Raw genomic sequence first — 24,949 nt, forward strand, 5'->3', positions numbered from 1 at the left:
CTTGTGGGAACACAGACTCCTTCTACTTAGTGTGAGATCTGGAGATTGTTTCCTCTGGTCCTTTCTGGTGGCTCTTTCCTTGCCCTCACATGGTTTCCTGACATCCAGGTACTGATTGATCATTAATCAGCTGAAGACTCCAGAGGCCCCTAGGCAGATCCCTGGAGCCCCCTCCCTTTGGCCATCTGCCAGGGAACTCTCCCTGCCTTGGCTTCCTCAGACCCCCCAATTCCATCTTGTCAGCATAGGGAGATGGCTGAGTTTTGCCTGGAATTTCCACCCTGCACAGAAGCCTGCACACTTCCAGTTGGTAAACTAGACAATCATAGGGCCCCTCTTACTTAATTTTCCATGTCTCAAGAATCATTGTCCTTGTTTTAACTGTTTTTAATGTCTGGAAGCCTGTTAATCTTTCTGGGTTCGGTTTTGTTTTGTTTTGGATCTCTTCCTTTCTTGTCACCACTCTAGTCCAGGTGCTTGTTTTGTCTCTTGTCAGACACTGAACCGCGTTTAAAGTGCTCTCTCAAAAGTGGAAGCTACCATTTATTGATCATTTATACTCTACTAATAGGCACTCTGTGGACCCTTTCCTCATTTAATTATGAATTAATAAATAGCTTGCTGAAGGTCCCACAACCAATAGAACTAGAATTTGAAGTCGGGCAAGTCTTGCCCCAAGTTCATGCTCTCAAACTGTGTAGCATATTGCTGCTCACTATCCTCAGATCTGCCTTCCCGGAGGATAGTGCTGATCCCATCTCCTCCCCTCTCAAAAGTCTTCCAGGGCTCTACATGACTCCCAAATAAGCTAAAAATTCTATGGGCTGAAACTCAGGATCTTCCACAGTATGTCATCAGCCTGCTTTTTATAGCATTATCTCATGTGTCTGAATGCCGTGCTGCTTTTAAGTTGAACTCATTGCTTTATCTGAACCCAGGTACTTTCACACTTCAACACTTTGATTCTCGTCTTTTTCTCTAATTAGAATGCCTTCACCCATGTCTCTACATATCAAAATTCTTAACACCCTTCAGGGGTCAGCTCCAAAGCCCACTCCTGTATTGAACGCACATAGATAAATCCTGTCACATATGGTCTGTCTATCACTCACTCACTTTTTCCTTTGAACCTCTCTAGAATTCTCCGTATGTGTTTCTTATGGATGTTATCACATACTGCCTTGTATTTTGCTATTAATATACGTGTGCATTCTCTCCTTACATTGAAATCTCTTTGTAAATAGAAAACATATCTTATTTATCTTCTTGTCTTACTCATGGAATCATGCAGAACCTTGCACTTGGCCCTACATAGAGGATTGCATGTAATAACTAGATGTTCAACACATAATTTGTTGAATGACTGAATAAATAAATTTCTTTCATTTGTTCTTCATTCATTCATCTTTTGAAGCAGCGTCTTGAAAGGTTCAGCTCACATACAAAATAAACCACAGTGTTCTTTGTATGGACCATTGCTCTCACCTAGAATAGCTCTTAGTGTGTGTGTGTGTGTGTGTGTGTGTGTGTATGGGTGAAATGAAAGGTTAAGAGTTAGAAGTGCATTTGATCTTTTCCTGACCCTCTCCTGACTTTTGTGTGACTTCAAGCATGTCACTTGAACCTCTCCGTGACCTCAGCTGTGCAATGGGGCTGCCTCATGTCACAGAGGGATTGTGAAGAGCAGCAAATCACAGTCCTTGTCTAAACAGAATCACCTGCAGGGTTCTGACGCCCACATAGAATGATGAGGGAAATTTAATTTCCCAAGCCAAGTGGTCAGTTGGACCAACACTTTGAATGTCTGTGGGAGCAATTAGATGAGAGTCCTTGAAAAATCTATCCGTTTTCTCTTCCTACTCAAAATATTTCTTTTTTTTGTATTTCTAAATGTTTTTACTTTTTTTAGACTAACAAAAGAATATTGTAGTGTTTCCCCTTTCAGACTTCAGAGGTGGGAAAACATCATTTCCAGTATTTTTTCTTTTTTCTGATATTTTAAAAAGACTAGAAATACCTTGGGTTTTTATTTTATACCAGTGAATTTAGAAAAATTTCTACCTTCAAGAGAACATTTTGGAAAATGCTAACAAAAGATAACTGTTTGATAATGACTAACTCATGAAATGTGTTTCTAACTCGCTTTATTGGGGAGCGGGGGTGGAGGTAAGTGAGCAGTTGCAAACAGAGCAGAAAACAAATAAAAATACTGTTAGCCATCTTGGCAAACGGAGCCTTTTTATTTCATTAATGTATTCTATAAAATCTTTCAAAGTACAGCCCAATAGATTTCCTGTTATTTTTTATTTTTTAATTGGGAAAAAGTCACCTAAGAAGAAATTTCTTAGCTTGTATATAGCATGTGCTGATTATCATTCTTTGACTGCTTTGGGTTTCTGCTGCTTTTAAACTAGCATTTAAATGGACCATTTGATTAATCATTTGTATACTGACTGTAATCCTCCCAAATTTCCTTTCTGAGTTGTACATACTGTAAAAGACAATTATGTCGCCACAGATTAAATAAGCGAATTAAAACAGAATAGAGGCTTAATTTGACCTGTGATTTTGCTCTCCTTCCCTTTAGTGGAGCGTGTCCCACTCCAGCAAATAAATGAAGTCATCCATGACAGCTTGTGATGAATTGCCGTATTTATACTGTATATTTTAATAGCCTCACACTAATTTAAATTGAGCACAGAGTAAATTATAATTCAGTCACTTGACTGCTTATATTTAACTTGACAACTCATCCTTATTTGTCCTGGAGGTGTAGTAGAGAACAGCAGAAACGCGCCCAGGTACTTTAGCTTCTCACTTAACCCTTTCTCCCTGAAATCCTTCATGTGCAGATCCTCTCCAGTTTGAAAAAGGGAGCTCTTCCTTAGGAGGAAAAAAAATCACAATGATAATGAAGACTCGAGGAATCCATACTTTCCTTGTACTTTAAAAAAAGATTGGAATTTGCCAGGCTTTTTCCCATTGCTTTCAAATAAGGAATTGGACTTACTTTGAGTAGTTAAAAGCTCTCTCCCAGGAATGCCCTAGGGAAGGAGAATTAACCTTCTACCTACAAGTCTCCCAGAAAATGGAAGAGCATTACTGTAGAGTTATTTTAAGGTGAATTTTACGTTCCCTCTTAAGTTCCAGAAAGTACTTTATTCACTTTTGCACCGTTATGGGATCTCCACTATTCTCAATCATAAGAGATACCAAGGATGATCCAGACACACTGGAATGCAGTGGGTTGGCCCCACAAATACAGTATTACTTGCTACGTTTTAGGTCAGTGTGGCACTTTTATTTATTTTGGTGCTTTTGCCTTCGGTGTTAAATTCAGTGGTAGAAATCAAGCAGCCTCCTTCCTGTCTAGAAACAGCTTCTTATTTACAGGATTATGGTTGTAAGGAGCACTGTAATTAAATCCCACATCACTTCATGGGCACTGCTATAAGTAAGACCCTGCGTGGGATGCTAGGTGTAGGAGTAGGGGGACTAGGGAAAGATGCCCGAGACTCAGTCCTTGCCTTTGTGGGACTTACAGCTGCTTTACCTCTCTAGGCTTGTGGTTTTAGTAGATAGGCATGAATGCCACAGCTGAATGTGAGAAAGTACAATAACAAGGGCCAGAGCTAGAAATAAATTCTGGTAGAGGGCTTTGGGGCTGGCTTCATGGAGGTGGTAGTGGCATTCAGGCTGGGTCCAAAAGATGAGAAACGTTTTTACGATTAGTAACTGTGGGGTGGAGTGAGGAGGCACACCTCAAGTGGGGGAACATAGGACCTGTGTGTGAGGCACCAGTACAAAGCACCCGTTTCTGCGTGGGTGGGATGGGGTGAGCATGGCTGCCTTTCATATCATCTGGCTTCACATGACAGTTGGGTTTGTGGTGGGAAAAGGAGTTGGAATAACTAGATTGTAGAAGAATTCTTTGAATGTCATGCTAGAGTGTTAATGTTATGCTAGGCCATGGGTACCTAATTAAGGTGCTTGATCCAAGGGAATGATAGGTCTGCAGCCAGTACTGTGGGGTTAATGGCAAGGTGTTGGCTCACCATGTGGAATCCCATCATTTCTGGAAGGGGGGCCTGGAGATGCAGTATGTCTCATTAGTCATACAGAGTACTGAATAAATGGCATTTTCAAAACCTTAGATAAATGGTTCTCAACCTTACTATGGGTTAGAAATCAGGTGGAGAGTTTTTTTACAGATATTAAGATGTGGGCCCAACCCAAGATTGATTCCATTCTTCTGGGGGTAAGGCCTATACACCAGGATTTGTTTAAAGTACCTTCATGTATTGATATAAATACCTTTATATAAAAGTAATTATAACATGAAGCCAGGGTTGAGAATGACTGCTCTGGGGTAAATAATAAGTTCATTCCTTTTAGTAGTTATTTTGGGGTGAAAGAGTCCCTGTACTTGACATAGTGGTGTGAATAGTTTTGATATTTATGGCATGGAATTGAAACAACACTAGACGAATTTATTTTTTCGCTGAGTTTTATACAGGAACAAAAATGTAAGTGAATATTGTTGGCAAATGACTATTGATCGGGAGCAGTGTTTAAATGCTTCTCGGCAGTTTTGTATTACACTTACAATCTAGTTTAGTGAGAGCTTTTATAAATAACCCTAAAGCAAAAACTCTTGATAGAAACCAGCCATGCTTTTCCCCCCCACTTTCCCCTCCCCCAAGTGGATGTCAGTACCATAAAATGTGTGTTTTAGAATTATCCTTTTCTTTCCTTGCTCTATCAGCAGTTTTCAATTCATAATTTATGGTTTTTTTTTTTCTTTCCCAATGTGAGTGCATATATTCTGAGGTTGTAATACAAAATGTGGTTCAGTGTTGGATGGCGTATAACTGTGCTATCATGGTAATCATGAATGTTAAGTTTTTTCCTAGAAATGTCAAGAGCCAGAAACTCTGCCACAAATCTTAAAAATTATCTTTCACCTATTTTATTCTCAGCACTGTCCTTTTTTTTTTTTTTTTTTTTTAAGATTTTATTTATTTATTTCAGAGAGAGTGAGATTGAGCATGAGAGGGGAAAAGGTCAGAGGGAGAAGCTGACTCCCCAGGGAGCTGGGAGCCTGATGCGGGACTCGATCCCGGAACTCCAGGATCGTGACCTGAGCCGAAGGCAGTTACTTAACCAACTGAGCCACCCAGGCACCCCAGCACTGTCTTTTTTAAGTAAAAACAATTTCCCTTGAATTGGCTTCACTGAACTGTTGAGTAAAATTTGAACAGTTGATGGTCTCCTTTCTTAAGAAACAAGTGTTTGAAGTTACTTTATTCTAAGTAAATTTGTAAATTGTTTTACATTTCCATGTTACCAATCTTCCTCAGTGGTTGATACTTCAAGGAAAAACCGTAAACCACCAGGACATTCTAAGAGGCATCTGGGAATCAGGGAGGGACCTTGACATTGCTAGGCTGTGTGGCTTCTCAGCACCTTGGTTTCCTCCTTCAAAACAAGAGAATTAGATGAAATCACTTCTGTGGCTCCTTCAAGCTCCAGCATTTTATTACAGTATTAGCAAAGGAACATGACTTTGAAAGATATAAAAAGGTGACATGTTTTTAGAACTCTTTTTATTTCCTCATAGCAAAAAAAAAAAAAGTACTTTAAATTTATTTTTACTCCTCATCCTCTCTGCTTATCACCTAGTGTCTGAATTACAAGACAATTTTTTTTAATGGTTTCAGGGTCATTCCTTTCTTCCTTTTCTGGAAATAACCAATGTGGCCAAAATAGGGTGTATAAATTAAGGGTGTTATAACTTAACTGACTTTTAAAGCCATTAATACTGACCTTTGAGACCTGGCTTTTTCCTTGGTCCCATCAATCACTTCTGTACCACCTCCCCCAATACAAAGGGTTAGGCAGATGTGAGTACAGTTCGTATTCCTGGGGGTTATAGTAGTGGAGAGGAAAAAAAGGAGCAATGAAGAGAGGAAAAAACATATTTTTTCCTTTTTGTATTTCATAGTGAGTATAGCTATACTTAATTTAAAGGTGAATATATGTGTAAATGTTGATTCCTTTGTGTATTTAGGTCATACTACTAGATATTACACTGGAACTTCAGAAGCAAATTATGTCTGAATTGGAAATTCTTTATAAGGTAATCTTTTCTTGGGCATTTTCTCTCAAAAAGCATCTTACGGTATTGGCTTGCAGGTTTGTTTGTTTTTTTAACTACCTTTGTCTTATTTTTGTTACAGTGTGATTCATCATATATCATAGGGTTTTATGGTGCATTTTTCGTAGAAAACAGGATTTCAATATGTACAGAATTCATGGATGGTGAGTTTTCCCTATTATAATACTTTAAAAATGATTTGGGAGGTAGCGTACTTTAAAACCTGGTTCTGATATAGATGTCAAGTAAAATTAAAAATAATTAATATATACTAATAATTATCTCCTTTATACTCTAAAACATCTCAGTGTTAGAGGTTCCTGGTGTTAAATATTTACAGCTGAGCTATAATTTCAAGAATGTAATTTCATTTACTTTTATTGAAAATTTAAATAGAACAGATTAAATGCTGGTCTAATCGGTAGTTTGATATTTGATTCTTCCCTACAATCTGTCTTTACTTGCAAAACAGATGTTCTGTTCTTTTAATGTTTCAATAGCCAAAACAGATTTTCTTTTAAAGAAATCTATTAACCCAATGTCCTGTGTCTTTTAGAAAGAAATCGGTTCTTAATTGCAAGATAAGAAATTGTTTTTCAACACAGCTGTTTAGCTAAGATGTGTTTAGTTTTCTTTGGACTCTAGCCCTTTCCTTTCATCTGTATTTTTCATTCATTTCTATGTTGGTAACTCTTTCTTGATCTGAATATTTGGGCAAAATGCAGATTCCTTGGTACCCTATCCCTGAAGTGATGTTGTCATTGTTATTTACCCATTTTAAATGTCTTTAGATTTTACATATTCAGTTTTTCAGTGTCTAGCACATTAAAACTCAACTTTCAGGGTGCCTGGGTGGCTCAGTGGGTTAAAGCCTCTGCCTTCAGCTCAGGTGATGATCCCGGGGTCCTGGGATCAAGCCCCACATTGGGCTGTCTACTCAACGGGGAGCCTGCTTCCTCCTCATTCTCTGCCTGCCTCTTTGCCTACTTGTGATCTCTGTCTCTTAAATAAATAAATAAAATCTTTAAAAAAAAATCGGCTTTTTTTTAATACTCAGTTCTTTTGGGGGATTCTCAGTCTGTCACTAAAGCAACAAGTTCATGTGTTGTAAGACTTTTTAACAAGCCAACATTGGTACCTTGCTACTCTAATAAGGTATATCATGTGTCCTAAATTCAGTTTCATTAAAATACGTATTTATTGAGATGGCATATTTAATCACCATACAACTCACCATTTTGACATATACAATTCAGTGGTTTTGAGTATATTCACAAGTTGTGCTACCTCACCATCACTAATTCTAAAACATTTTGATCACCCCAGAAACAACCTTAGCTGTTAGCAGCCACTCACTCTTCCTTCTTTCCTCTAGTCTGTGGCAACAATTAATCTACTTTCCATCTCCAGATTTCCTTATTTTGGACTTCTTATGTAAATGGAGCCACGCAGCAGGTGGCCTTTGTGCCTGCCTTCTTATACTTAGGTTTATCCGTGTTGTAGCATGTATCAGTATTTTATCCCTTTTTATGGCCAAATAATAACCCATTGTGTGGACCTACTACATTTCATTCATTCATTTATCAGTTGATGGGCACTTGGGATGTTTCCACTTTTGGGCTGGTAAGAAAAATGCTGCTCTGCATTTGTGTACAAGTTTTTGTGTAGACATACGTTTTCAGTCTTTTGAGTGTATAGGTCTAGGAGTTAAATTGCTGGGCCATATGGTAACTCTGTGTGTAATTTTCTGGGGAACTGCCAAACTGTTGCATTCTATTTCACACCATTTGCCTGTGTAGCTGCAATATATGAGGGTTCCAATTCCTCCATGTTTTTGCCAATACTTGTTATTGTGTGTGTGTGTTTTTTTTAATAGCCTGGTGAGTTTTGATTTAGATTTCCTAATGACTGATGACGTTGACAGTGTTTGTATATGCTTATTGGCCATTGGTATACCTTCCTTGGAGAAATGTGTATTCAAATCCTTTGTCTATCTTTACCTGGCTTATTTGTGTTTTTATTGTTGAGTTTTGTTTTTTTTTTTAAGATTTATTTATTTATTTGACAGAGAGAGATCACAGGTAGGCTGAGAGAGAGGGGCAAGTAGGCTCCCTCCTGAGCAGAGAGCCTGATCCACAGCTAGATCCCAGGACCCTGAGATCAGAACCTGAGCCAAAGGCAGAGGCTTAACCCACTGAGCCACCCAGCCGCCGCTTTATTGTTGGGTTTTGAGAATTCTTTTTATATTCTGAATACTAGGCTTGTATCAGATGTATGATTTGCAAATATTTTCTTCCATTCTGTCAGTTGTCTTTTCATTTTCTTGGTAGTGTCCTTTGAGGCATGTAAGTTTTAAAATTTGATGAAGTTTAGTTCATCTGTTTTTTCCTTTGGTTGCTTTAGATGTCATATGTAAGAAACTATTGAAAATTTACACCTGTTTTCTTCTAAGAGCTTTATAATTTTTGCTCTTACATTTAAGTTTTTGATCTATTTTTAGTTCATTTTTGTGTATAGAGTCTAAACCGTTCTTTTCTTTGTGAATATCCAGTTAGTCCTAGCAACATTTGTTAAAAAGATTATTCTTTCTCATTGAATTTTCTTGGCACTCGTCAAAAATTTATTGACCATGAAATGCATTTCTGGGCTCTTGATTCTCTTCCATTGATCTATTTTCCCATCCTTGTGGCAGTATCAGACTGTACTTGCTTACTTTTACTTTATTATTTTAGATTATTTTAGCTTTGTAGTTAAGTTTTTAAATTAAGGCATGTGAGTACTCCAGCTTTATTCTTTCTCAAGATTATTTTGGCTATTCTGGGTCCCTTGGATTTTCATATGAATTTTATAATCAGCTTGCCAAATTTGCACACACACACCAAAAAAAGTCCAGCTAGGATTCTAATACAGATTGCAGTGAATCTAGAGATCAGTCTGGGGAGTACTGCGAACTTAGCAATATTAGGTCTTACACTCCACGAACACAGAGTATCTTGCCATTTATTTTGATCATCTTTAATTTTTTTCAGTGATGTTTTATAGTTTTTGGTGTTCAAGTTTTATAGTTCTTTTGTTAAATTTATTCCTAAATATTCTTTGATACTATTCTATATTGAACTTTTAATTTCATTTTTAATTGTTCATTGATAGCATATAGAAATCTAAATGATTTTTGTGTATTGATTTTGTATCCTCCTACCTTGCTGAACTTGTATCTTAACCCTAATTGGTTTTCGTAGATTTCTTAAGGTCTTCTAGATAGATCATGGCACTTGCAAATAGGTGTAGTTTTTAGTTCTTTCTTTCAAATCTGGATGCTTTTTGTCTCTCTTCCTTGCTTAACTATCCTGGCTACCCTTGAGTATGGTGTCAGATAAAAGTGGTAAGAGCAGACATCTTTCTTTTGCTTCTGATCTTAGAGGAGAAGCTCTTAGTCTTTCATTATTAAGCATCGTATTAGTTGTGGGATTTTAGTAGATGTCCTTTATTGGGTTGTCAGAGTCCCCTTCTCCTCCAAGTTTCTTGAGTATTTTTATCTTAAAAAGGCATTAGATTTTTTAAAGTGGTTTTTCTGTGTTTATTGAAATGGTCATTCAGGGTGCTTGTGTGGCTCAGTTGGTTAAGTGCCTGATTTCAGTTCAGGTCATGATCTCAGGGTTTTGAGATCGAGCCCCATGTCATGCTCTATGTTCAGTGCAGAGTCTGCTTAAGATTCTCTCCCTCTCTCTTGGATCCTGTCCTACCTCATGCTCTCTCTCTCTCAAATAAATAAATCTTTAAGAAAAAAAGAAAAAGAGATGGTCAGGCTTTTAAATCCATTATCCCACAATTATGGAGCATTGCATTAATTGATTTTTGCATGTTGAACCAGCCTTGTATTGCTGAGATAATTCCACCTGGTCTTAATGTATAATCCTTTTTATATGTTGCTGGATTCAATTTGTTGTATCTTGTTAAGGATTTTTGAATTTATATTCTTAAGAAATATTGGTCTATAGTATTCTTTTCTTATAATGTCATTGTCTGATTTTGGTATAATGATAATTCTGTCCTCAAAGAGGGAGTTGGAAAGTTTTCTCCTCTTCTAGTTTTTGGAAAAGTTTGTCAAAGCGTAATATTTATTTTTCTTTAAACATTTGGTAGAACTCATCAGTGAAGCCATTTGGTTCTGAGGTTTTCTTTGTGAGTAGTTTTCATGGTCAAGTGTCATCTGTTGCTGATTATCAGAAGAAGTCCAAGCAGTTCTGCCCAGTGCATCTTAGTATGAAGTTCCCAAGAAATCACAGTGTAGTCAAGCATTGGATTTAATAGTGCTTTACTCACATAAAAAAAGAGACACAGCACGATCAGGCTTGGTAGTGAGTGTCAGCTCTCTGTGGCCAGCAGTGGGTCCTTCCTGGCAGCCTACGTAGGGCCCTTGGCCTACACACATTCCTTGTGCTGCAGCAAAAGGATCCTCCACCCCACCCCACTCCTGTGGCGTCAAAGATGCTGAAAGCTGGGGACATGCCTGAGGGCCATTGACACACATGCTTAAGCAAGACAAAGGAATACATTTAGTCTGAAACAGGGAAAGGTCTTTTAGAGCAAGGAGGTAAGCCCAGCACAGGCTGTGTAGGCTCTTTATCTGTTGGTAAGCACAGTGTTTTGTTTTGTTTTTTTTAAAAGATTTTATTTATTTATTTATTTATTTATTTATTTATTATTTTTTTTTAATATTTCAAAATATTTATTTGGACTCCCCTCTTTCACTTTTCTTATCAGTGAGTAATTTACAAATTATTGATCTAGGTAACTTACAAATATAAGAACCTTGATAGAAACTGTGTTTATTTTGTTTATTTCATTCTTCCCATTTCAGATTGTTGCTGACTGAAACTGTTAACACAGAGCATGCATCATTAACATGAGTAGATAATATTTAATAGTTTAAACCCTGAAAAAGATAATTTAGAGCAGAAAGGATCTCCAATTTTTATTCTAGCTTGACAGAGAGAGAGACAGCGAGAGAGGGGACATAAGCAGGGGAGTAAGAGAAAGAAAAGCAGGCTTCCTGCTGAGCAGAGAGCTCGAGACGGGGCTCAATCCAGAACCCCGGGATCATGACTTGAGCCAAAGGCAGACGATTAAGGAATGAGCCACCCAGGCGCCCCTCTCAACAGTATTTTTCAGTATTTTTAATTGTAGTATAACATAGATAACGTAACATTTACCATATTAATAACCATTTTTAGGGGCACCTGGGTGGCTCAGTGAGTTAAAGCCTCTGCCTTCGGCTCCGGTCATGATCCCAGGGTCCTGGGATTGAGCCCCACATCGGGCTCTCTGCTCGGTAGGGAGCCTGCCTCCCCCTCTCTCTCTGTGCCTGTCTCTCTGCCTACTTGTGATTTCTGTCTGTCAAATAAATAAATAAAATCTTTAAAAAAAAAAATAACCATTTTTAAGTGTGTAGCTCATCAGCATTAACTGCCACCATCTATCTCCAGAACTCTTTGCATCTTGCACACCTGAGATGCTGTACCCAATAAACAATAACTCCTTATTGCTTCCTACCCCTGGCACCCAACATTTGATTTTTGTTTGTATGAATTCTGTGAATTGGATTACTCTAGGCACCTAATTTAAGTGGAATCATACTGTATTTGTCTTTTGGGCACTGGCATATTTCAGTTTGCATAATGTCTTTAAGTTCATTCCATGCTGTGGTGTGTCAAAATTTTTTTTTCTTTTTTAAGACTAAATAATATTTCTGAGTAGTTTTTTTATTACCAATCTCTTTACTAATTATAGGTAGTTACAGGTTTATTCAGAATATCTGTTTCTTCTTGAGTCAGTTTTGATAGTTGGTGGCTTTCCAAAATTTGTTCATTTCACCTAAATTATCTAATTTTCTGATATACAGTTGTTTTAGTATTCTTTTACAATCATTTTTATTTCTGTAAAGTTAGTATTAATTTTCCTTTTTTATTCCAGAATTTAGTAATTTGAGTCTTCTGTTTTTTTTTTTTTTTCTTGGTCACTGTAGCTAAAATTTGGTCAGTTTCTTTGTCTTTTTCAAAGAACCAACTTTTGGTTTCTTTGGTTTTCTTTATTTTTCTATTCTTATGTAATTTATCTCTGCTCTACTATTTATTTCTTCATCTACTAATTTTGGGTTTAGTTTGCTCTTCTTTTTCTAGCTTTTTAGGGTGCAAAGTTAGGATGCTGATTTGAGATCTTTCTTATTTAATGTAGGTATTTGCAGGTATACATTTCCCTCTAAGCACTGCTTTAGCTACATCCTAGAAGTTTTGATATGTTGTGTTTTCATTTTCGTTTATTTCAAAGTATCTTCTAATTCCCACAAAAAAAATCCTTTGCAGTTTCTCTCTTGACCCATTTTCAATTAAGAGTGTATCATTTTCCACATTGAGTGTCCTTCTCTTGTTGATTTCTAATATTCTTTTGAGGTCGGGAACATACTTTATATGATTTTGGTCCTTTTAAATTTATTGAGATTTGTTTTATGCCTTAATATTATATATTTTGGAGAATGTTTCATTTGCACCTGAGAAAAGTGTATTCTGCTATTGTTTGGTGAGATGTTCTTTAGATGTCTGTTAGGTCTAGTTGATTTACAGCTTAAGTGTTTTGTTTTCTTATTTCTCTTCAGTATATTTCTATTCATTTTTGAAAGTGGATATTCTTCTGCATGTGGCTATCCAAGGTGATTAGCACTGGGTGTTATACACAACTTGTTGAACACTGCATCAAAATCTAATGATGTACTATAATTTGGCTAATTGAACATAATGTTAAAAAAACAAGTGGGATATTGAAGTCTCCAAGTAATATTTTTTGTTATCTTGTAATATTTTTTGTTATCTATCACTTCAATTTATGTTTCACATGTTCTTTTGTTAGGTGCATATGTGTTTATAATTGTTCTATCTTCACAATGGATTGACTCTTTTATCATTATAAAATGTGTTTGTCTGTAGTTACTATATTTGTCTGAAAGTCTGTTTTGTCTAATATTATTATGGTCATTCCAACTCCCTGTTGATTACTATTAGCTTGTTATATCTTTTGCTATTCTTTGGCCTTAAACCTATTTGAGTCGTTGAATCTAAAGTGCATTGCTCGTAGACATCATAGAGTTGGGTCATTTTTTAATCTCTTCTGCCAGTCTGTCAGTACTTAATCCATTTACATTTAATGTAGTTACCAAGAGCATCTGGGTGGCTTAGTCAGTTAAGTGTCCGACCCTTGGTTTCAGCTGAGGTCATGATCTTGGGGTCTTGAGATGGAGCCCCACATCAGACTCTGCGCTCAGTGTGGAGTCTGCTTGGGATTCTTTCTCCCTCTGCCCTTTCCCCCTCCAAAATAATAACTAAATCTTTAATATAATTACCAGAAAGGTAGGTTTCATAGCTGTCATTTTACTACTTGTTTTCTTTAAGTCTTACATCTTTTATGTTCCTGTTTCTCCATTACTGCTGTATTTTATGTTAAATAGATATTTTTTAATGTATTGTTTAAATTCTCTTGTGGTTTCTTTTACTGTATTTTTTGAGTTATATTTCTGGTTTTCCTAGAGATTATAATTAACATTTTATCTTGTAATAACTTAGTTCAGATTAATACCGACTTTTTTTTAGTACATAAAAACAGTGCTCCTCTATAGCTCCATTCTTTCTCTCTCCTTTGTGCTGTTATTGCCATATAAGTTACATCTTTATAGGTTGTATGCTTATTAACACAGATTATACTTATTGTTTTATGCTGTTCTCTTTTAAATCAGATAGGAGAAAAAGTCTTAAAAACAAAAAATACACTTATCTTGTCTTTTATGTCTACCTTATAGTGACCTTTACCAGTGTACTGTATTTCTTTGTGTGGATTTGAGTTACTGTCTGGCAACTTTCCTCTGAAATTCTTTCAGTCTGAAGGACTCCCTTTCATTTCTTTAAAGATTTTATTTTTTTATTTTAGAGAGAATGAGGTCAAGCAAGGGGGGAGGAGCAGAGGGAAGGGAAGAGACAGAGCATCTCCAGCAGACTCCAGGCTGAGCACAGAGCTCTACGTGGGGCTCCATCTCAGGACCCTGGGATCATGACCTGAGCTGAAACCAAGAATCAGACACTTAACTGACTGAGCCACCCAGGCGCCCCAAAGTTGACACATTTATAATACTTTAAGTCCTTACCTTAAAACATTCACTTGATCATCTAGATTTACCTGTCTTTTTTGAGATGACTCCTTTCTGAACTTCAGCTGCCTAAAGCCCCTCCCTAACCACTCCTTGGCAGCTTCCCTTTCCTTCATGCTAATCAGTCCCTGAACACTAAAATTTCCCACTTTTTGCAATTTGTTCTCCAGTTCCCATCTTTCTGTTATTTACTACATCAGCTCTCCTACAATTTCATTCCCCTTTCCCAGATTGGACTTCCTCCTTCCAAGATCTTGTAGACTTTCAGGTATGAGCTCTCCTAGTTGCTTTTGCCTCCACCTGTAGCTTAGTCACATATGCACCCACCTGGCCCTCCCTGCACATGAAGGGCTGCCCGAGGTCAGGTGGCGCATCCCTTGCTGGTGTTCTCTCCACCCGTCACCCTCTCTCTTTTGGATCTTCCTTCTCTATAATACAGCAAAATATACTCAGAAATCTATGGACCAAAAACTGTGGACCACGTTCTATCATTTTCCTTCCCATTGCCGTTAAACTTCTTGACAACTTTCTCCCAACCCTAGTACTATTTCTTTAGTGTAGATTCTCACTGTTTTAATTCTTATATTAGTCCTTTGTCTCTATTTATTGAGCACTTTCCTTCAGACACTGTTCTAAACCTGGGAATACAATAGTGAATAGGACTTAATTCCTGTCATTGTGGCACTTAAATTCTAGAAGGGGAGGTTAAGAAGAAACACACAGTACACTCTCCGAGAGGGATAGATCTTCCTAGAACATAAAGCAGGGCAGATGATGACTATAGGAGAGGAGGAGCTAGAGAGGATGGTCACAGGTGGCTTTTTTATGGGAGTGATATTTTAGCAGAGACTTCAGTGTCAATGAGGCATACAGGGAAGATCACAGGGAACATCTTCAAGGAAGACGATCTGGTATAAATGCACAAGGTGGGAGCAAGTTGGTGTAATCAGGGCCCCACAAGAAGGCCAGAGTGACTAGCAAGTAGCGGTGCGAGGCTCTGGGGCTGGACAGGGGGCCAGAGAAGTAAGCAGAAGCTAGATTGTGTAGGCCATGTAAGGAAGTTGTGTTTAAGTCTGAATTAGGGTGCCATTGGAAGGATTCAAGTAAGGAGGGCCATGATGTGTCTTCTCATTGAGTAAAACAATCTTCTCAGAAATGCTCAAATATAGCATCTCAGAATATATGCCTATGTTCTTGGATTGTCCTCTTGAGAATACATTTTTTTTTTCCCCCAGAAAACCATGTTGTAGAGGAAGAAAGGGAGTATCAAGTACTCGTACTTGAAAGAAAGGGCTCTTTGTTTTTTTCAACTAATAGGCTAAAAGAGCTGCTTCTGAAATTTTTGCTTATGGTTCCGGATTTTAATTTTATTAGTCTTGATAATAATCATGGTCATTTTAAGGAAATGGTCATTTTGGGATAATATGACAGTATTGTTGCTTCTTGTTCATTTACCTCATATTTGTGTTTATCTTACATGCAAGACACTACTTTATATTTTAGCCCAGTATTAGGTTGAGCACAGACCTTACACTGTGAATCCTTTTGGCTTAGTTGCATGAAAATGATAGCCCTAAGTCATCAAGAGAAGCATATAGTTTGGCAGTTGAGATGGGGTTTTTTGCTAATATATTATCATTCTTCCTCCTGGTTCCTATGGTGGATAGTGGCATGCAATGAAATAACTGGCTTGTGTGATCTGAGGCCAGAGAACTCAGGGAAGTGACAGATCATAGAGAGCAAACCAGTGATGTCCTCTCTGATTCATGAATAAAAGGTTTAAACCAACTATGCAACATAGAAATGAGTTTCTGAATGCGTTGAATACCAATGTTTCAGCTAAGATTAAATATCTGAGTTGTAATGGTAATATCACATTACGAATGAACTGTAAAAAATGTTCACATGTAATTCTTAAGCTCTATGATGTTATGGGGAAACCTTTTAAGTGTTTGCATTTCTGGGAGTTCAAAGGCTGAGACCTTTCCTGAGCTCCGCCATCCCCTGACTCATGGCTGTGACTTTCCTTTTTGGGACTCAGTTTCCCCCACTTGTCAAAGTCATTGGACTGATCTTTAATGTCCGTCTAGCACGAATGTTGGGTGAATTGCCTTTTGGGGATAGGCCTGTGAGATAGAAGTGATAGTAAAAATCCATGACAATTCAACTGAAAACTTTCATTTTTAGCCAACGAATTATTTAATCACACAAAGAGAACGTATTAAGCTTAATAGAATCTCTTGATTCTGAGTGGATCTGCCAGATCCTTTTTTTTGCCTCTGACAGTTCTTTCTAATGATTATGTCAAGGGCAGGATGAATGTGATGACACAGAGCCAGTATATATTTACCCACGTAGATAGCTAAGGAGAGTGGGATATATCGGATATTTAATGGATATTTACAAAAACCAGTGAACTCCTCAAAATGGGATTCTTTTTTGGCTTGTTCTACCGAGAAGGGTAGTAATATAATCTCTGGCTTTTCCATTTAGCTCATTGACTATTGATTGTCTGTTTAGCTAATTAAACCCTGATTTACATCTTATGTAAAAAAAAGAAAAGGTCTCAGGACTTCTTACCAGTGTGTGTGAATAGATTTGCTCCTCCTACTGTTGAGCCCCTCAGGCTTCCTTCCACTTCTCAAGGCATTGGTTCAGGACACTGCATTTGTCGGTCTTCCAAATACCAGCCTGTAAAGCTTGATCTTCTTGAGACTGTTTATTCTTGCAAATGCCAATTTATTTGAAAGATCAATGAGAACATGAAATGTTTTCTTTTCCCTTTTATTTTTTTCCTTTTATTGCATCTATAATAAAAATGCTCTTTTAGTAAATAAAGATGGTTCACTTCTTTGCAGAAGTGGTTTTTTTTTTTTCATTATCTTCTGGGTAGCACCCAGAGCCAAACATAAAGTTGAGCCATGCCATGGTTTTCCAGCTTCTTGCAAGAATCTAGAAACTACACGTCACAGTTATCTAAAGAAGCAATCATTTTTCTGCTTTTAAACAGCATAAATACAAAGTCAGTAGCTTTATATGTATGCAATAGATATCATTGGTTTTTATAGAAAAAAATAACTTTTTCCTGATGTTCAGCTTTAGGAAAACTTGACATATAAAAATACTCATATTTGTGAAATGCGCTTAACTTCATTTAAAAAAAAAATAACATGTTTCATTTTAGTATCATATGCGGCATACTTACAAATCATCTAGTAGTAAAGTGGTTTAACATGAATTTTTAGCCTCTGATTGAAATGGAAATTATTTCTCAAATACCCTGGATAATTCCTCTATAGAACTGGAAGACTAGGGGCACCTTAGTGGGTCAGTGAGTTAAGTGTCTGCCTTCCGCTCAGGTCATGATTCTGGGGTCCTAGGATCGAGCCCTTTATCAGGCTCCTTGCTCAGCAGGGAGTCTCTTCCCTCTCCCCCTTCCCCTGCTTGTGCATTCTCTCTCTCTCAAATAAATAAATAAAATCTCCTTTAGGGGCACCTGGGTGGCTCAGTGGGTTAAAGCCTCTGCCTTCAGCTCAGGTCATGATCCCAGGGCCCTGGGATCGAGCCCCACATCCGGCTCTCTGCTCGGCAGGGGGCCTGCTTCTCTTTTTCTCTCTCTGCCTGCCTCTCTGCCTACTTGTGATCTCTCTGTCAAATAAATAAATAAAATATTAAAAAAAAAAAACTTAAAAAAAAACTCCTTTAAAAAAAGAACTGAAAGACTGCACCTCAACTTGACTCAAAGAAAGATGAATACGTACTGTTAAATAACTCTCATACAATCATATTGTCAGTATGAGTGAAGTAGTGGTTCTCTGCCTATCTTACTGAAATTCTTCTATTACTTCTGTGAGATTGAAAATGTAACAACCATACCCAAATTTATACTTCCAAGTGAATATTGGTTCCTTTAACATAGTTACCTGGGAAAGCAGTGCAATTTGTTTTCAGCAATGTCAGTGTTGCCATGGTTCCTTCTTTTGAAACTGCCTTCAGAGCAGCTATACCTACCTGGTGAGGTTCTCTTGGACTTGAGTTTATCTGTTGGTTCATTTGACAGATATTTATCAAATGGCTACTATCTGCTAGTAATGCTCATTTTCAGGTGAATGAAAACATAAAACCAGTAAACAGCACGGCCCTGTCCTCCTTCTGTTTACAGTCTAATGGTTTGGTTTTTGGAACCAATTGATTTGGGAAAGATGAAGGAAGTTAGTGAATACCATTTTAGTGAAAAATATTATGAAACAGGGAGATTGGTTTTTCTTTTCTACTTCATAAAGTGGTGTTCGGAGTGATATCAAAGAGAATTTTTAAAACATTTTGAACTGAGTATGTTTGGAATAGATGGATTGCTTGTCTTGGTACTTAATTTGAAAGACAACATTCATTTAGAAAGATGTTAGTAATACTCTCTTACTTTATTATTTTTTTATGTGCATTTTGGACCTTATAGTTACCGCCCTTTGTTTAGTTAATTTGCAAATTCTAAGAGAGAGTCTTGGTTTACATTTGAGAAAAACTGTTACACAAGGTAGATAGATACCTAAATGTGGTTGACCTGTTGATCTTTAGTTTTATGTATGTATTTAATTTTGCATTAAGTAGGGAGTCATAGCCTGCCCTTGACTAGTTTATTTTGGTTTTTAAAAGTATGTGATTATACACTGGAAAATAAAATGGAAATATCTAGCTACGCTTCATCTGGTAGTATGATATTATGTCATAAATAAAATTGGACTAAAAACCAGTTTGACCTTAGACATCCAATGCACAATGTAGGAAGAGAAGAAAAAAAATATTCTCATAGTGAATACGCAGAGGAAGAACTCAATGCAGCATTCTGGTAGTTTTATTTATAATAATGCAACATATCTGTCTCTACAGGGGGCTCCTTGGATGTATATAGAAAAATTCCAGAGCATGTCCTTGGAAGAATTGCAATAGCAGTGAGTATATATGGCTTCAACCTTATGAAATTGGGGTGATTGAATCTTACTAGTCTAATCTGTTCCCCTTATATCCTCAGGATGTTTTCTTTCTCTTCAGTCCTTGTTGACTGCCAGGGCCTTTTCTGCTCTCTTTTGTCATTTTTGCATTTTCTTCTTTTCATAGACCAACCCACAGTAACAATACAGTCACATGACATACTTCAGGCTTATGGGGACTGTGACCTCTTCTGCTTTCATATGTTTACATGGCCTTAGTATGTTTGCTAACCAGTAACATTTCCAGTTTCTTCAGCAAGAAAGTTGTTTGGTGTTTCAGGAAAAAAATTGAGGGTTGCTGGGGGGTGGAAGGTAGGGAGAGGGTGGTTGGGTTATGGACATTGGGGAGGGTATGTGCTGTGGTGAGTGCTATGAAATGTGTAAGCCTGATGATTTACAGACTTGTACCCCTGGGGCAAATAATACAGTATATGTTAATTTAAAAAAAAAAACCTGTTTGGGGGACATTTTGTAATATTAAGCATGTGATTAGAAAATACTTTTCAAGTCCAAATTATTAAAATAAAACTATAAGAAAACACTATTCTTTTTTTTTTTTAATTTTTTATTTTTTATAAACATATATTTTTATCCCCAGGGGTACAGGTCTGTGAATCACCAGGTTTACACACTTCACAGCACTCACCAAAACACATACCCTCCCCAATGTCTGTAATCCCACCCCTTCTCCCAAACCCCCTCCCCCCAGCAACCCTCAGTTTGTTTTGTGAGATTAAGAGTCACTTATGGTTTGTCTCCCTCCCAATCCCCTCTTGTTTCATTTATTCTTCTCCTACCCACTTAAGCCCCCATGTTGCATCACCACTTCCACATATCAGGCAGATCATATGATAGTTGTCTTTCTCTGCTTGACTTATTTCACTAAGCATGATACGCTCTAGTTCCATCCATGTTGACGCAAATGGCAAGATTTCATTTCTTTTGATGGCTGCATAGTATTCCATTGTGTATATATACCAACCAATGTCCATTCATCTGTTGATGGACATCTAGGTTCTTTCCATAGTTTGGCTATTGTGGACATTGCTGCTATAAACATTCGGGTGCACGTGCCCCTTTGGATCACTACGTTTGTATCTTTAGGGTAAATACCCAATAGTGCAATTGCTGGGTCATAGGGCAGTTCTATTTTCAACATTTTGAGGAACCTCCATGCTGTTTTCCAGAGTGGCTGCACCAGCTTGCTTTCCCATCAGCAGTGTAGGAGGGTTCCCCTTTCTCTGCATCCTCGCCAGCATCTGTCATTTCCTGACTTGTTTATTTTAGCCATTCTGACTGGTGTGAGGTGATATCTCATTGTGGTTTTGATTTGTATTTCCCTGATGCCAAGTGATATGGAGCACTTTTTCATGTGTCTGTTGGCCATCTGGATGTCTTCTTTGCAGAAATGTCTGTTCATGTCCTCTGCCCATTTCTTGATTGGATTATTTGTTCTTTGGGTGTTGAGTTTGCTAAGTTCTTTATAGTTTCTGGACACTAGTCCTTTATCTGATATGTCGTTTGCAAATATCTTCTCCCATTCTGTCAGTTGTCTTTTGATTTTGTTAACTGTTTCCTTTGCTGTGCAAAAGCTTTTGATCTTGATGAAATCCCAATAGTTCATTTTTTCCCTTGCTTCCCTTGCCTTTTGTGTTGTTCCTAGGAAGATGTTGCTGCGGCTGAGGTAGAAGAGGTTGCTGCCTGTGCTCTCCTCAAGGATTTTGATGGATTCCTTTCTCACATTGAGGTCCTTCATCCATTTTGAGTCTATTTTTGTGTGTGGTGTAAGGAAATGGTCCAATTTCATTTTTCATTTTTCTGCATGTGGCTGTCCAATTTTCCCAGCACCATTTATTGAAGAGGCTGTCTCTTTTCCATTGGACATTCTTTCCTGCTTTTTCGAAGATTAGTTGACTGTAGAGTTGAGGGTCTATTTCTGGGCTCTCTATTCTGTTCCATTAATCTATGTGTGTGTTTTTGTGCCAGTACCATGCTGTCTTGATGATGACAGCTTTGTAATAGAGCTTGAAGTCCGGAATTGTGATGCCACCAACGTTCGCTTTCTTTTTCAATATCCCTTTGGCTATTCGAGGTCTTTTCTGGTTCCATATAAATTTTAGAATTATTTGTTCCATTTCTTTGAAAAAGATGGATGGTACTTTGATAGGAATTGCATTAAATGTGTAGATTGCTTTAGGTAGCATAGACATTTTCACAATATTTATTCTTCCAATCCAGGAGCATGGAACATTTTTCCATTTCTTTGTGTCTTCCTCAATTTCTTTCATGAGTACGTTATAGTTTTCTGAGTATAGATTCTGTGCCTCTTTGGTTAGGTTTATTCCTAGGTATCTTATGGTTTTGGGTGCAATTGTAAATGGGATTGACTCCTTAATTTTTCTTTCTTCTGTCTTGCTGTTGGTGTAGAGAAATGCAACTGATTTCTGTGCATTGATTTTATATCCTGACACTTTACTGAATTCCTGTATAAGTTCTAGCAGTTTTGGAGTGGAGTCTTTTGGGTTTTCCACATATAGTATCATATCATCTGCGAAAGAGGGATAATTTGACTTCTTCTTTGCCGATTTGGATGCCTTTAATTTCCTTTTGTTGTCTGATTGCTGAGGCTAGGACCTCTAGTACTATGTTGAATAGTAGTGGTGATAATGGACATCCCTGCCGTGTTCCTGACCTTAGCGGAAAAGCTTTCAGTTTTTCTCCATTGAGAGTGATATTTGTGGTGGGTTTTTCATAGATGGCTTTGATGATATTGAGGTATGTGCCCTCTATCCCTACACTTTGAAGAGTTTTGATCAGGAAGGGATGCTGTACTTTGTCAAATGCTTTTTCAGCATCTATTGAGAGCATCATATGGTTCTTGTTCTTTCTTTTATTGATGTGTTGTATCACATTGACTGATTTGCGGATGTTGAACCAAGCTTGCAGCCCTGGAATAAATCCCACTTGGTCGTGGTGAATAATACTTTTAATGTACTGTTGAATCCTATTGGCTAGTATTTTGTTGAGTATTTTCGCATCTGTGTTCATCAAGGATATTGGTCTATAGCTCTCTTTTTTGATGGGATCCTTGTCTGGTTTTGGGATCAAGGTGATGCTGGCCTCATAAAATGAGTTTGGAAGTTTTCCTTCCATTTCTATTTTTTGGAACAGTTTCAGGAGAATAGGAATTAGTTCTTCTTTAAATGTTTGGTAGAATTCCCCCAGGAAGCCATCTGGCCCTGGGCTTTTGTTTGTTTGGAGATTTTTAATGACTGTTTCAATCTCCTTACTGGTTATGGGTCTGTTCAGGCTTTCTACTTCTTCCTGGTTCAGTTGTGGTAGTTTATATGTTTCTAGGAATGCATCCATTTCTTCCAGATTGTCAAATTTGTTGGCGTAGAGTTGCTCATAGTATGTTCTTAAAATAGTTTGTATTTCTTTGGTGTTAGTTGTGATCTCTCCTCTTTCATTCATGATTTTATTTATTTGGGTCCTTTCTCTTTTCTTTTTGATAAGTCTGGCCATGGGTTTATCAATTTTATTAATTCTTTCAAAGAACCAGCTCCTAGTTTCGTTGATCTGCTCTATTGTCTTTTTGGTTTCTATTTCATTGATTTCTGCCCTGATCTTTATGATTTCTCTTCTCCTGCTGGGCTTAGGGTTTCTTTCTTGTTCTCTCTCCAGCTCCTTTAGGTATAGGGTTAGGTTGTGTACCTGAGACCTTTCTTGTTTCTTGAGAAAGGCTTGTACCGCTATATATTTTCCTCTCAGGACTGCCTTTGTTGTGTCCCACAGATTTTGAACCATTGTATTTTCATTATCATTTGTTTCCATGATTTTTTTCAATTCTTCTTTAATTTCCCGGTTGACCCATTCATTCTTTAGAAGGATGCTGTTTAGTCTCCATGTATTTGGGTTCTTTTCAAACTTCCTTTTGTGGTTGAGTTCTAGCTTTAGAGCATTGTGGTCTGAAAATATGCAGGGAATGATCCCAATCTTTTGATACCGATTGAGTCCGGATTTAGGACCGAGGATGTGATCTATTCTGGAGAATGTTCCATGTGCACTAGAGAAGAATGTGTATTCTGTTGCTTTGGGATGAAATGTTCTGAATATATCTGTGATGTCCATCTGGTCCAGTGTGTCGTTTCAGGCCTTTATTTCCTTGCTGATCTTTTGCTTGGATGATCTGTCCATTTCAGTTAGGGGAGTGTTAAAGTCCCCTACTATTATTGTATTATTGTTGATGTGTTTCTTTGATTTTGTTATTAATTGGTTTATAGAGTTGGCTGCTCCCACGTTGGGGGCATAGATATTTAAAATTGTTAAATCTTCTTGTTGGACAGACCCTTTGAGTATGATATAGTGTCCTTCCTCATCTCTTATTATAGTCTTTGGCTTAAAATCTAATTGATCTGATATAAGGATTGCCACTCCTGCTTTCTTCTGATGTCCATTAGCATGGTAAATTCTTTTCCACCCCCTCACTTTAAATCTGGAGGTGTCTTTGGGCTTAAAATGAGTTTCTTGGAGGCAACATATAGATGGGTTTTGTTTTTTTATCCATTCTGATACCCTGTGTCTTTTGACAGGGGCATTTAGGCCATTCACATTCAGGGTAACTATTGAGAGATATGAATTTAGTGCCATTGTATTGCCTGTAAGGTGACTGTTACTGTATATGGTCTCTGTTCCTTTCTGATCTACCACTTGTAGGCGCTCTCTTTGCTTAGAGGACCCCTTTCAATATTTCCTGTAGAGCTGGTTTGGTGTTTGCAAATTCTTTCAGTTTTTGTTTGTCCTGGAAGATTTTAATCTCTCCTTCTATTTTCAATGATAGCCTAGCTGGATATAGTATTCTTGGCTGCATGTTTTTCTCATTTAGTGCTCTGAAAATATCATGCCAGCTCTTTCTGGCCTGCCAGGTCTCTGTGGATAAGTCAGCTGCCAATCTAATATTTTTACCATTGTATGTTACAGACTTCTTTTCCTGGGCTGCTTTCAGGATTTTCTCTTTGTCACTGAGACTTTTAAATTTTACTATTAGGTGACGGGGTGTGGGCCCATTTTTATTGATTTTGAGGGGCGTTCCTTGAACCTCCTGAATTTTGATGCTTGTTCCCTTTGCCATATTGGGGAAATTCTCCCCAATAATTCTCTCCAGTATACCTTCTGCTCCCCTCTCTCTTTCTTCTTCTTCTGGAATCCCAATTATTCTAATGTTGTTTTGTCTTATGGTGTCACTTATCTCTCGAATTCTCCCCTCGTGGTCCAGTAGCTGTTTGTCCCTCTTTTGCTCAGCTTCTTTATTCTCTGTCATTTGGTCTTCTATATCACTAATTCTTTCTTCTGCCTCATTTATCCTAGCAGTGAGAGCCTCCATTTTTGATTGCACCTCATTAATAGCTTTTTTGATTTCAACTTGGTTAGATTTTAGTTCTTTTATTTCTCCAGAAAGAGCTTTTATATCTCTCGAGAGGGTTTCTCTAATATCTTCCATGCCTTTTTCGAGCCCGGCTAGAACCTTGAGAATTGTCATTCTGAACTCTAGATCTGACATATTACCAATGTCTGTATTGATTAGGTCCCTAGCCTTCGGTACTGCCTCTTGTT

At 37.6% G+C, this 24,949-nt stretch overlaps 1 protein-coding gene across 10 annotated transcripts in view; it reads left to right on the forward strand.

Annotated features, from left to right (window-relative positions):
- MAP2K5 (mitogen-activated protein kinase kinase 5) overlaps positions 1-24,949 on the forward strand; it is a 261,852-nt gene that overhangs the window by 87,092 nt on the left and 149,811 nt on the right. For all 10 annotated transcript variants that reach the window (XR_006602776.1, XM_013059472.2, XM_013059471.2 and 7 more), the window contains exons 10-12: positions 6,071-6,139; positions 6,240-6,321; positions 19,236-19,297. Coding sequence is in view for 9 of the 10 variants with exons in the window: in XM_013059472.2 (XP_012914926.1) it covers positions 6,071-6,139; positions 6,240-6,321; positions 19,236-19,297 (213 nt within the window). In the remaining variant the exon portion in view is untranslated. The remainder of the gene's footprint in view (positions 1-6,070; positions 6,140-6,239; positions 6,322-19,235; positions 19,298-24,949) is intronic.

Source organism: Mustela putorius, unplaced genomic scaffold, assembly GCF_011764305.1.
Source record: "Mustela putorius furo isolate JIRA1106 unplaced genomic scaffold, ASM1176430v1.1 tig00003896_pilon_pilon_pilon, whole genome shotgun sequence".
Lineage (NCBI taxonomy): Eukaryota > Metazoa > Chordata > Mammalia > Carnivora > Mustelidae > Mustela > Mustela putorius.